The sequence below is a fragment of the Symphodus melops genome, assembly GCF_947650265.1.
Source record: "Symphodus melops genome assembly, chromosome: 1".
Lineage (NCBI taxonomy): Eukaryota > Metazoa > Chordata > Actinopteri > Labriformes > Labridae > Symphodus > Symphodus melops.
This window is the reverse complement of record NC_136691.1, coordinates 22,822,480-22,836,090: the sequence shown is the minus strand read 5'-3', so window position 1 is coordinate 22,836,090 and position 13,611 is coordinate 22,822,480. Positions and strand designations below refer to the sequence as shown.

Genomic DNA, 13,611 nt, shown 5'->3' with positions numbered 1-13,611 from the left:
CCATGTGGCATCCGTGCTGAGCAACTGACCAATTATAACAGAGCGGAACGGTCGACCAATCAGATCAGACTAGGCCCGCGTGGAGACCCTGATCGTGGGGGCGTTAGAAATACAGGCAGATGACAGAGCCTGCATGGAGTGACAGTACGTGAAAATAATTAAATTAGATATGTGAACCCAATAAAGGCTGAAATATGGGACCTTTAACACAAAAACAATTCAAACATTTCCTCCAATAATTAACTATCATTGCTTTGATTTGTTTTTGGGTTTTTTTACAATAGTTTCCAACTTTTGATGAAAGCTACCCTGAATTCCTTCTTTTTGTCTTATATTCTTCATTTAAATATTTTTTTCTATTTGTTTGACTTGTTATAAGCTTTTAAGGATTTTTCAATATTTGTGCAATCACTGAGTTGAATCAATCAAACAGCTGACTCACACCTCGGCAATAAACACCACTCAAGCACCAACCAATGAGACATTTACAAAGGAGTCTGTAAAGTGGTGTTGTGAAATTTATTAAACTGAATGGTTAAAAAAAAAAAAAAACACAAAAAGAAGAAAGTTAAACATACAATGACTTTTATGCTATTTTCTACATATGCACATATTCAGAACTAGCATTGATTTTGTTCTCAGTTCATCTTCGGCTTTATTTCTTTGTTGTGTTTTTATATCTTACCACTCTGTCTGGCTTCTACTGTCCTTCTATGACCTAGTTAGACTCAGCAACTCCAAATTAGTCATCACTATGAACCCAAAACGAGAGCTGGACACCCCCCGTTCCTGGACAGATTTATAGAGCTGGCCTTGAACGCCGGGCTGTTGCTTATGGAGCTGAGCCCATCTTGTTTGAAGGGGAAGATGATTTCGGTTAGTCTGGGCTCTCATCTGTTGGAGGCTTCCCCCCCTCTCCAGATACATCTACATGACTTATTGGAAGGGATTTGAGAAAGGGAAATTACAGCGTAATCAGATAGAGACTAAATATAATACTTCATAAATAACGCAAAGAGATACCAACACTGGAAAAAAGGCGGACGCTGGTAACTTTCTCTTTAGTGTATTTCTTGTGAGTTGGGCGATCTCATGACAACAAACAAACACATCAGAGCCAATGTAAGCATCTTCCCTAAAAGTTAGGACGGAGAAAGCCTTAAACCGTTTTGAAGACAGCAGGACGACGCACTAACGTGTGCATAACTACTGAAAGAAGAAGAGAGTTACCACACATGTACGGAGGCCCTGAAGTGATGATAGAGCAGCTTTACATCAATATAAGTTTATATTTCACATTTTAGGAAAAAACTGCTGACTGACCATTCATGTTTGCCTCCTGAGAATTTAACACAAATGTTACTGTGGATGCAAATCTTATGAACTAATGATGTATGTTTGTAGGTGGGAAGGAAAGTAAAAGTAATTCTGGCACCATTTAATGTTAACCTTCATGACATATTAAGTTGGGTTTTGTAGCTTTTTTGCAAAACTTGTAAGTTACCGTTACTCTACCGTAGCATACCAAATCAACTTAAAGCTGCTGATGATTCAAATTTGTCTAAGGCAGTATATCTTATATATGTCATATAACAGATGTTATGTCACTTCAAGAAAAAAATATCTCTATTTATTACAAAATACTTGAAAGCTCAACAAATACAGCTGTCAATTTAGCAAGTCTCACAGCTGATTGGCCGGTTTTTGTGAACTGTTACTTATGTTTAATGTAAACTTAACAATTACTTAAAGGATCAATCTATAATTAATTACCTGAGTGAAATGATGAAGCTCTTGTCCTCTGTGATCAGACATGAAGGAAACATGCTGTATTGAAGTTCTTCCCTTCAACAATCCAGCAGTCAGTATGTCCTCCTTCTAACTTTAGATTCTGCTCCTGAATGGTCTGGATTTGTTTGGACCAGAGAAGGGAGATGGTTTTAAGGCCCCCCAGACGGCCGTTTTGGACGCCCCTCAGTTTGTCAGTGGAACTGGTTCTGTCACGTATCAGGTAGAACGAAGGGAGGACGACGCAATTGCAGATAAACAAAAAGATGATTTATTTTAACAAAAAGGCAAAAAATAAAAATTTACTCCCAACGTAATCCAACAGAAGAGGAAATGGGAAGCCACCAAGAATCACAAAGAACATACAACAGCAAAATCCAACAACAGACTGGGATGACAAACTACACTGACAAACTGCAATGAACCGACAACATGAGGGAAGGAACACAAAGACTAAATAGACATGGGGTAATCAGACGCAGGTGAGACTAATAAGACAGAGGACAATCAGAGTAGTCAAGACAGGAGGAACACATAGAGAGGCAGGAAACCAGACAATACTAATAACATGGAACGCTGAAGAAACACAAGAAACTAAAGCATATAAGAAAACACAGAAGCACGGGGAGAAGACGTTACAGAACTGGAAACACTAAAGACTAAACAAGTAAACACCAGGAATCATTCACACAAGTAAAACAGGAAACAAACTTACAGACCTCATAGAAGGACACAAGGATACAGGGAAACGCACTAAAGACTAGGACTAAATGTAAAATCAGAAAACACTTAGACACAGGGAAACACTAGGAAAAACATGAAAACTAAAGACAAGACAGGAAATCCAGACTTAATCATGACTGCTTCAGATAGAAGTGATTGTACCCGAGCTAAAAAGCCTCTGCATGTTTCTAATAAGCTCCAGCAGCAGAAAGCTGCTCAAACTAGGATCAATGTTGGAGATGATTTTAAAAATGGAGAGAGGTTAGAACACAGAAAGGTTTACAGAGCGATGCAGAGCTGGCTAAACACTGAACACTCAGAGTTACATATTTCCCCATTAATATTATAAAATAGTAGGGCTGTCCTGAATACCATTTTTTGGGCAGCCAATAAAATATCTAGAGGGGGTGGGGAGTGTGGCTCATTAAGGGTGCGGTCACACTGTGTGCCTTCTTACTTAACACTGAAATACAAAAAACTTCTATGTTGGTATGAAGCGTGCTCATGTTTTTAAAAAAGGGGCGCACAGTCGAGTCTGCGTCTGCACATCGTTGAACAACACAGACAGCATGACAGCTAGTTTACAAATGTGCGCTTTATATGAAGTCAATTTAATCAGATAAATCCATAAATAAATTTTAATAATAAAAGAGAAGCTGAGAACAACACCAAGAGCATGACAGCTACTTTGTGGCATATAGAGTAATTTTATTCAGATACAGCCATTAGTCTCTACAACGAGCTATGACTAGCTCCCACACTGCTAAAGTCTTTAGCATAATGTCTTTGCTTTAACTGCCGTGTAAAACTAAAAAGAGTGACATTCACTGACCACTGTAAGGATAGCAATATCAGGTACCCCAAAAAAATAAAAGAATGTCCAAATCCCAACATTAATAATCGATTGTCTACCCGACAAACGAATAACAGAATATTTAGGTCCAGTCCTACAAAATAGATCGCTTCATTTTATAGCTGGAAGTGATAAGACCATCATCATCTTACAGTTTTTAATTCAACATAGCCTCGGACACATGAACTCATCGCTTTAAACATGTTCAAAACATTATTTTAATTTAAGATAAAATATCAAGATGTATAGTGAAAGAGGCTTATTCAAAATGTGGATGATGGAAAGTGTGTGTACGCCATTAGGATTGTTTTTGATAACCAACACAACCGAGATGTTATTGCAGATGTTGAACTCGGAGTCAAAGGTCACATTCTGTGGCTGAGTTGTAACGAGAACTAAGTGGTCATTACTTCAGAGATACAAAGTGATCGCACAGCAGCTGTGTTCCCGAAAACAATCCCTCCCTCTCTGCCCATCTGTCCATCCATCCTTTCACTTCCCAACACACACACACACACACACACACACACACACTCACACACACAGACACTCACGCACAGGTTACAAACATTGGCAATACCACAATCAACTAGATAAAAAGAGTACCATAGCGTTTTGCAATAACACTCTTCCTCTTCTATTTAAAACTATACTCGGTACATAGTTCAGGATATATTTCATGTGAATGATCTGACATTTGTTTGTATTATCTGTACCACATGTTTTAAAATAACGTAGGTCAGAGCGACACAACAGTCCTTCGAGGTGGTGGGGCTTTGCTCGCTAACTTTGACCTTGATCACAGAGTCATGGCTGACCTTGATCAGAGTCGTGGCTTTGGGAGATTTCACGTTATATTCAGAATATTATTAAAATCAATTGTGCAGCCAATATTTAAACAAAACTAGATCACATACAGTCTCACATACAGAGGGAGTATCATCTAAAAAGTACAACCAAAAACACTGTACAGCGTTTTAAATCAAGATAAAAGGTTACACACTGTTCCTGCATGTAGTGATATATAACAGTATTAGTCAAGTGCAGCCGCCTTTTTTCCCCTTGTTTAATCTGTTCCTGACAACCTGCTGTCTAACCCTCAGATAATTAATAGATACTTCCAACAAGGGTGAATCTAAATCTGTCTGGGCTCTGTGTTTACCACAGTGTGTATAGCTGCGCCTGTCCTTTCTCATTCTTTGATAAAGCACTGGGCATCTTACCGTAAGTATTTATTTGACGTCTCCTACAGAGAGACTAAAGGGGAAGTTTTCCTTGTAGCTGCTCGTCGATTTGGGCCTTGCTCTTTTTTTACTGCTTTGCTTCAACCAAACACAACAGAAGGGATTTTTATTCAATCAATCAATCAATCAATCAAGCTTTATTTGTGTAGCACTTTTTTATACAAAGTTGGATCACAAAGTGCTTTACATCATAGTAAATCAAACAGCAACAACAGAACTCCCCCCTCAAAAACTAAGGTAAAATAACTCGATTTAAACAGGTACTGATTATTATTTTGATTTTATTAATAATTTAATTTATCTGACGTTTGCAACGAGTGACCTTCTGTTTCTGTGTGTGTGTGTGTGTGTGTTAGGGGTTACACGACCCATTTGTATATATTGTATATTTGTATATATAACATTTGTTTTTCGATAAAGTTATCAACAAAACTAAAAGTGAAGGATCGCCTTGCAACCAGCAAATGTTTATTTTTAAAACTGAATGTTTGAGAGCACTTATCACATAAAGACAGAGCAGGTGATGAAGTATGAAACAGTAACACGTGTACTACAACTCTTCTAATTAGTGGGGGCCAAGAAAAAAAATGTCAGGTAAACGATGTTTTTTGTCATTCTCTATCCTCATAAATTAACATTAGACACAAAATATCATCACACCGCTGAAAAGTTGACAAGTCTGTGCAGCCCCTAATGTGTGTGTGTGTGTGTCTACTTTAGTTTTTGTTATTATTAAGGTCTCAAGTTAATCTTCAGCTCCTGTGTAACTAATAACTAATGAAAACAACATACAGACTTCACCCAGAGTTTGTCCTGCTGGACCCGAGTGAGCTGATGTGAGATATAATCTGGAGAAGTCCACCCTGGTTGAGTCAGATGGGTGGTGATGGTCAGAGTCAGTGAACGACCACAGACTGTATGAATCAGGGAGCCCCGTCTATGAAAGCGGCTCAGTGGAGCACGAAGCAAAAAAAAAAGTCTGACTTCCTTGTTACCGGGCGCATAGAACATGTGTTCATTATGTCGACAACGCATCGCTGAATTCAGCTTTAATTGCATTCAAATCTGTTAGCACCTTATGATTTTTAAAAGGGTTTTTTGTATCGTTCTTTTTACATCACGTCTTGCCCCAGGAAACCCCCGTCCCCCATCATGTCAGGGATAACAGGTAGACTCTCTCACTGTGAGGTGCTTGTCTGAACAGCCACGTCAGGAGGCTGTGAGTGGCAGGCCTAATGAAATTATCGAGACTTTTTCAGGAGTGCATACGTGAAAACATCTTTTGCACTCAGGTGAGAATTGAAGATTATTATTTTAACATTATCACATGAGAGGGAGTGATGTTGTACTACGTATCACCACTTCAGTGATTCGGCTGTATCTATGCTGCTGTGACAGTCAGCTGGCATCAGCGGACGCTGGGTTGACAGACACTGCAGTAAGATGGTTACACTCACAAATCAAAGTTGGTTTAATTTATAGACCTGCAGAATGGCTGGTTAACTTTGGAGACAAGATGGTAACTGAGATTAAGTCCTGAGCTCAAGTGTCAGTTTTTGGTTTCTTCCAAGGCGGAGGTCTGTGGGTGTGTCCCCTTCGTTCCAGGTGGAGGCATCTGATTGGCGTGGACATTTGAAAGCAGGTCTTCCACGCTGCCACAGTAGAGCAGGGAACGCATGGGCCACTTCTGAGGAGAGAGAGAGAGAGGAGAGGGAGAGAGAGGGAGAGAGAGAGAGAGAGAGAGAGAGAGAGAAGGCAATCTGTATTTGTTCTTCATGCTAATATGATCAAATCCCACAACAAAACCGTTTGTGATTTATGGCGTCTCATTGGATAGAAAAAATAAACATATATTTAAGCAGCATTTATTTACTGAATTAGGACACTGCACATTAATCAAAATATTAACAGATCACATCTGTGTGAATATAAACTGGATTAAACACCATAGCTAAATTTCTTTCATCGAATAGAATAGAAAGTTTATCTCTGAAGCACATTTTATTACAGGTAAGTTTAATGTGCTTTACACTGATGATAAAAACAGGAAAACAAGAGACAAAAAGCTGTCTCAACAATCATGAATATATATGAATAATATGATACAGAAATCAAATTAGGAACAAAAAAAGAAAGACACACTCGCACATATCAACATAAACACAAAGTAACTATTTGTATGCATGAAAAGATTTTTCAAGGTTTTGAGTCTTGCTTTAAAGACTGTAGAGACGGTCATGATTGACCTTGGGTCAGCACTTTGCTCCAGACTAACAGACCACAGTAACTAAAGGCCCCCTCTCTGGACTTTGATCTGATTCTGGGTACGACTAACAGAACTTCACTTGATGACCAGACGGTCCTGGTAGGTTTGTAGTCTGTGAGCAGGCCAGATTTATACTTGGGAGCAGAAAGTGCTTTATGGACTAATAAGACGATTTTGAAGGACAATATGTACAGGGAACCAATGGAGTGTTTTTAGGACCGGAGCTACATGTTCACAATGTGTGTGCCAGGACTCTTGCTGCTGAATCTTAAATAAATTGGAGTTGTCTCACTGATTGTTTGGATAACCCAGCACACAGAACATTACAGTAATCTAACCTGGTGGAGATGATCTCTCTGTGTCTGTTTGGGATATGAAGGATTTGGGTTTTGATATGTTCTTTAAACGGTAAAAGGCTGTTCTTGTAGTGGAGGAGAGCTAAGATCAGAGTCTAAAGTAATTCCAAGATTTCTGGCCTGCTCAATGTAATTAATGACATTTGATTTGAAGTGTAGATGGACTGGTCTCTGAGTTTTTGGAACAAAAATGAGTAATGCTGTCTTGTCTGTTTAAAGTTTTAAAAAGTTTATGAACAGCCATCCGTAGTCCTAAATATACTAATACACAATGCACAAAGAAATGTACAAATACAGAACAGCTCACAGGACGGCACACACAAACACTCAGAGAACCATACATGAAAGGAGAAGGAGGAGGATTATGTGACTTCTGGATTTTGGTACCGTATTTTCCACACTATAGGGCGCACTTAAAAGCCTTTAATTTTCTCAAAAAACGACAGTGAGCTTTATAATCCGGAGCGCCTTTTATATGGATTACGGTAATTCGTAAGGAGCGTCGCAGAGTAATACACACGTGCTTCACCATAACATTACAGTCATGGCACCTTTCAAGAGACACGTTGACGACGCGGACTTCAAACTCAAAGCTATCAGTCACGACATCAGACTGTGTTTTTTACGTGTTACAACAGAACAAGGCTGGGAGTCAATGTGAATAGGGCACGCTCATTAACGTTTGAACAATGTTTATTGTGAATGTGTTGAATAAAGTTTGACTGACTGATTTATCTGACTGTTTTGTTTTGCTTAATGCACCTTATAGTCCGGTGCACTTTATATATGAAAAAAGTTCGAAAATAGACCATTCATTGACAGTGCGCCCTATAGTGCGGAAAATACGGTAATTTATGTCCAGCTCAGTGCATCCTTAGTCTGCATACTAAAACTACAACTAGAATTGACTTTTCATTTGTTTATTTAATGGAAGCACATGCAATGAACTTTTCTTTATATGTGAAACACAACGTAGATGTCATGCATACAGGATTCTTACCGTTGTTAGTTTGCTGCCCGTGTCCCTGACTAAACTTTTAGGATTAAAACAGAAGGATTAGACTTCACACAATTTTCCCCCCAAAGGTCTCTTGAACTTTTCTTTCCTGGGGCTTCTCGTCAAAGACCTTAGTGTGCACTCAGTAATAAAAAGTATGGTCTTTGACCTGTTCTTTTGTAAAGCGTCTTGAGACAACACTCGTTGTGAATTGGTGCAATACAAATAATGATGGATTGATTGATTGACTCACACTAGGTCCTAAGTAATCCATACTGTGCCTAAGCACGCTTCACCCTCAAAAGTTCAGTTTGCTTGAGTAGTGTGAGTGCTCTCAGTGTGAGTGCTCTGGCTTCAATGCACTAAAATGACTTAAAATGAGCCACAAAGTCAGTAAAGTAGCTGCCATGTTCTCTGTGTCGTTCTCTATGCTTCCTTTAAAATGAAAAATATATATATATGTATATATTTTCAAGTTTGCCAGTTATATAAAATAAGCATGCCTCATAATTACGTAAAGCTATACATATGTTGTATTACCACACATGCACAAGAGGTAACCGTGCTGGGCTTAAGGCAATCGTGCTTAAGCCCAGTATGGGTGAACTGGGCCTGATGTTACGCTGCGCCCAGCAGTAAATCAGGTCAGCTTCAAGCCTTTTTCTGACTATATCTTATCCTTCATGAAATCAACATAGATGTGTTATAAAATCTACAGTGATGTTTGTCCTTGAGGAAAATAACAAGTTAGAAGAATATTGTTTTTTTGTACCAGGCTGTGAACATTTTAATGAATGAATAAACATGACTTTGGGAGTTCCTGCAGCAAGCCGACACTCGACAAACTGCAGGATTTTTCACTTTTGCTTCTATTTTCAACAGCGGATGTGGCCTCTTTGTAAGAACCTTCTAGTAGATCCAATGTCACAACATTCATTCATTAAAACTAGTTAAAGCTGACAGCCCCAGTTATAATATATCATGACTCATCTGAAAAGTCTCAGATAATTGTAATCACATGAAAACAAAAGTTTATTTTGTCAAGTTAACATATTTAAATGTGTTCCTGAGCTTAAAGTGTGACACCGTTATTGCGGACTCGGCATTAAAATTTATATGAAATGTGGAAAAAAGTGCCGGACTCCTCCTAAACTTTGTTTGACACGATTTTTGTGAATAAAAAAAGAATGTACTGAACTTTTTGAATTTTCAAATTCACTATCTTTTTTAAAGTAAAATAAATGGTCACTGTTAGAGAGGACTGTGAGATCAATTATCTCCCTTTTAAGTTTTTTTACGATTATGTTTTATTGTTTTTTAAACCCTGCGGTGTCCTTGAGTTTTTTTTTAAGGGGGGCTCTGAAATAAAATGTATTATTAGATACCACATAAAGCACACTTTTGAACCAACTCTGCTTTTCATAAAGGGAACTAAAAAATAGATTAAGACATCATGTTTAATCAGGGAAAGCCCCACGTTATCGTTATTAAAACTGTCTGATCACATCAAATATTGGATAAAGACAAACTAGTGCTGACTGGAGAAATGTTTGTCTTCCATCTTGTAAATGATCTGTAGCTTTTTCTTAAACTGCATAAATGAGAATCCTTAGGCCTGAACAATAGTGTTGATAACTTACATTTTTATTACAAAATTCATTATGTTTCTTAAATACACAGCTTCAAATTTTTTATTTCTGCCACGAAAGACTTAAAATACAGGTGGTGTTGTTTCAAAATCTTTGAGCGCTACTCTTTCAATTAAATTGTAATGATATTATTTATTTCATTTTTATTTTACAGGGAAAATGCATACTAAAAAAAAAAAAAAGGCCAAAAGGCTAACTCTAGTACGTCTGCTCAACACGAAGATTTGTTTGGATATTTAGAGTGAGACAAATATGTGAAGTGATCATCAGAAGTTAGTAACCCCAATCACACACCACCAACAAAGCAGGTGGAGCAACTTGGGGTTAAGTGTCTTTAGACACATGTTATGTGGAGCTGGGAACATCTGGTTGAGAGATGAGAGACGACAAACTCTACCAAATGAGCCACAGCCGTCCCATTTAGGGTAATCTGAAAGAAACTGACGGCCTGATTATTTCACATGATAGTTTTCATCTTTGTTTTGAGGAGGTCAAGACCTTTTTATGAATAACATGCAATAAATGCAGATGTCCTCCATACCTTAACTGGATGCAGGTATCCACCCGGCCGGGCAGACAAGGTGTGATCAGCAAGTGGCCCTCCATGGTGCAGGGTCTCTGTAAGGTGAGCTATGTAGTTGGTTGCCAGAACCAGAACATCCAGCTTGGACAGCTTGGTGTCTGGTGGGACTGAAGGCAAGGCAGCCTGTGGAGAGAGGAGGACTGAGACCAATTATTTGTTCTCTACCCTAAACTGTTTTCATTAATAAAACATTATCTTAAAGTGATAGTCGATACACAATTAAAGTGCTTTAATTGTAGTTTTAGTTGACTGAAATTTGCATGTGAAAGTAGCAGGTTTTTCATTTTTGTTTTTCAAAATGTCTAAATATTCCTACTGATCAACATGATGTAAAACATGACTTAAAATGTACTGAGTGAATGTTTAGACAGGGACATAAAATGCAACTTGAGGTGAAGCACAAAACAAGTTTCAGTCTTAAGTTGTTTTAGTTTGACACAGAGGTGAGTCACAAAGATGACTCTTTCAGTAAATAAAAAAATAAATAAATGACAAGATAACCCCTTTTTTTTTAGAAGCCCTAACATTTCATTTCAACAAGTAACATCTCTAAACATAAAATCACAACAAATAAACTGAATTCAACACACAAAAAATGAGCTAGGCCATTGACCACAACTGTAAAGAAAATATCTTTATCCAGGAGCCGACTCTAACCTGCAGGCTGTGGAAGGCCTGTCGCAGGTTGCGTACGCGGCTTCTTTCTCTCGCTGCGTTTTCTGGCGAGTGCTGACTCCTCAGTGTCCTGGACGGGACTGCAGACCTACAACCAGACCCAAAGTTTGATCTGGACTCACACACAGAGTGCACCTGGTGTAGAGGACATGTTCAGGGAAAAACATCAAGAAAACAAAGATGCATTTAACTGTATACAGTTTGTTTAGTCTGACTGAGGAAATTAAAAAAGGCAAATTCATCAACATTATAAAGTCATGCAGGATATATGCATTCTTGATCCTCCACACACACTGCCACAAAACAATCTTCTCTCTTCAAACACTCTGTGTATCAGTCTGCTTGGAATTTGTCCAGAGTTTTTTTTCTGTATTTCCGTATTGTATGACATTTTAGAAATTGGCTTTTATTTCTTAAATCAGATCCTGTTGAGATTTTGATTAATTTATACAGAATTCAACATTTGCTTTGTATAGTAACGGCCACGTGTCTACATTAAGGCTTGATTTTCAGAGCAGGAAATGAATGACTTTTTATTTCAAACTCACCCACTTCCTTGACTCGCGGCTGCTGGCTGTTCCCTGCCTGTATCCATGCAGGTCTGCGGGGCTTCTGGCTGCACGATGCTGCTGCCTCTGTGGCTCAGCTGTCGAGCTGAAGACCAGCTGGTGGTTTGCTGCTACAGACATCAGTCCTTCCAGAGGATTTACTGCCATTGATGCAACGGAAATGGTGAAGAAGACTCCTCAGAACTTTAGATCTGTATTGACTTTTGTCCGTCTATTTTCATTGACTGTATGGAAAAATTGCTTGTCTGTGTTGGAGATGGTGCTGCAAGTATCATCCAGTATGTACGTTGGTAAATGCGCAAAAGAACACACAGCTTGAGGTCATCTTCACATCTTGAGCCTCTTAAAGACTAAAAGACTTAAGAATAGTTGAAATAGCTCATGGTTATATGTTCAGTAGCTGCACCGTTCTGTTCAACAATCTCCAAGTTTCTCTCCAGGGTCCTCAGAGTCTCTTTGGTACCCGAAATTCAAGCCAGATCCATTAACTATTGAAGAAAACCCCACGATCACCAGCTGCCTTTCTGCACATCACCGGCTCTCCAGAGAATTCCTCCCAGTCTGACCTCTCTCTCTCGCTGCATCTCTCTCTGCTTGTTTCCTTATCGGGTGAGGTAATGTGAGGAACTTCTTGTGGTCCTTATCTCAGCCGCTGGCCGTCCTGTTCCTCCCCTTGCTGTATTGCTTCCAAGAGGATCAGACAGGCAGGCCTGGGGGAGTCCAGCACTGGGAGCTTGTCCCAAGCCAGGGCACTGGGGGGCTTGGGAAAATCAAAACTCTGCTTGTAACTGAACAAGGGTGAGATTGGACGTTTAGGGCACTGCGACATTAACCATTAACAATATGGGGTGGAAGTGCAGTGTTTGTTGATGCTTTTTATAAAGGCATGTCTACATAGGCATAGCTTTGTAATTTTGGATTAATTGGCTTGTATTAGACAACAACACGGCCTTATGTTAATCAGTATAAATAGACAACACTAATAATACATTTAATTTGAAAAGCACTTTACATTAGAAAATCTTAGAGTGCTACAGAGTTTAAAATAATATATATTTTTTAAAACAAATAAAAGAGAAATGAACAGAAGGCCTCTTTAGCAAGATAGGTCTAAAGCAGGGGTGTCCAAAGTGCGCCCGGGGGCCATAGACTGGTGTAGTAATGACATATTTTTGTAGGCCAACCCGAAAAAATGGCGCCGGTGGAAATTCGCCTATGGGATTTTTGCATTGGATTTTGGATCATTGCAGAAAATACGCTCTGTGTCAAACACACGTTTCTGACGCGTTGTTGTTTTGTTTAGCGGGATAATCTTTACAGATGAACATCATTTATATGAAGTTTGAAGAGTTAATGCAGCCGAGAGAAGTAAAAAGCTAACGTTATGCGCTAGCAAACTACACCGCGGTCGATTTATAATGACGCCACGACCGTTGTGCTTAATCGATCTAATCAGTGGATTTGACAAGATAGCTAAACTTTAGCTTAATAAGTTGTTTGTTAACCTAATATTTACAAGAGCACTGAAAAACATGACTAGAGGCTGTAAGGAGGATTAGGGAGAGAGTTCACGGCGTGATGACGTTTAAAGAGCATATTGCAGGTTAAAAAAATTTTTTAATTAATATTTTATATAGTCTGTTAATGGCTGTAAAATAAGTAGGTTATTTTTTTAATATGTTCTACAACACATAAGTGCTCTAATTTAGAGGAGAAAGTGGCTGTTTTAGCATAGACGTTTAGAGCGCGCTTTTTTTTCAACAACGCGTCATATGACGTAACGTAAGGGAGTCCCGTTCTCTGACTCTGCTTTGATCGGCTTTATGCGTCCGTGTATGAATGAATGAATGAAGCCTTTATTGCCCCTGGGGGAACTTGTCTTGCACCGAGAGCATATAACACTTTACA

At 38.8% G+C, this 13,611-nt stretch overlaps 1 protein-coding gene across 1 annotated transcript; it reads right to left on the bottom strand.

The window, feature by feature from the left end:
- Positions 1-4,726: 4,726 nt before the first annotated feature.
- tcf23 (transcription factor 23) lies at positions 4,727-13,153 on the bottom strand. The gene is made up of 4 exons (XM_079344426.1): positions 11,683-13,153; positions 11,117-11,269; positions 10,418-10,582; positions 4,727-6,295 (listed from the first exon to the last, which is right to left on the bottom strand). Exons 1-4 carry the CDS (start codon positions 11,848-11,850, stop codon positions 6,158-6,160), a joined length of 624 nt encoding a protein of 207 aa, XP_079200552.1. The 5' UTR covers positions 11,851-13,153; the 3' UTR covers positions 4,727-6,157.
- Between the last annotated feature and the right edge of the window lie 458 nt (positions 13,154-13,611).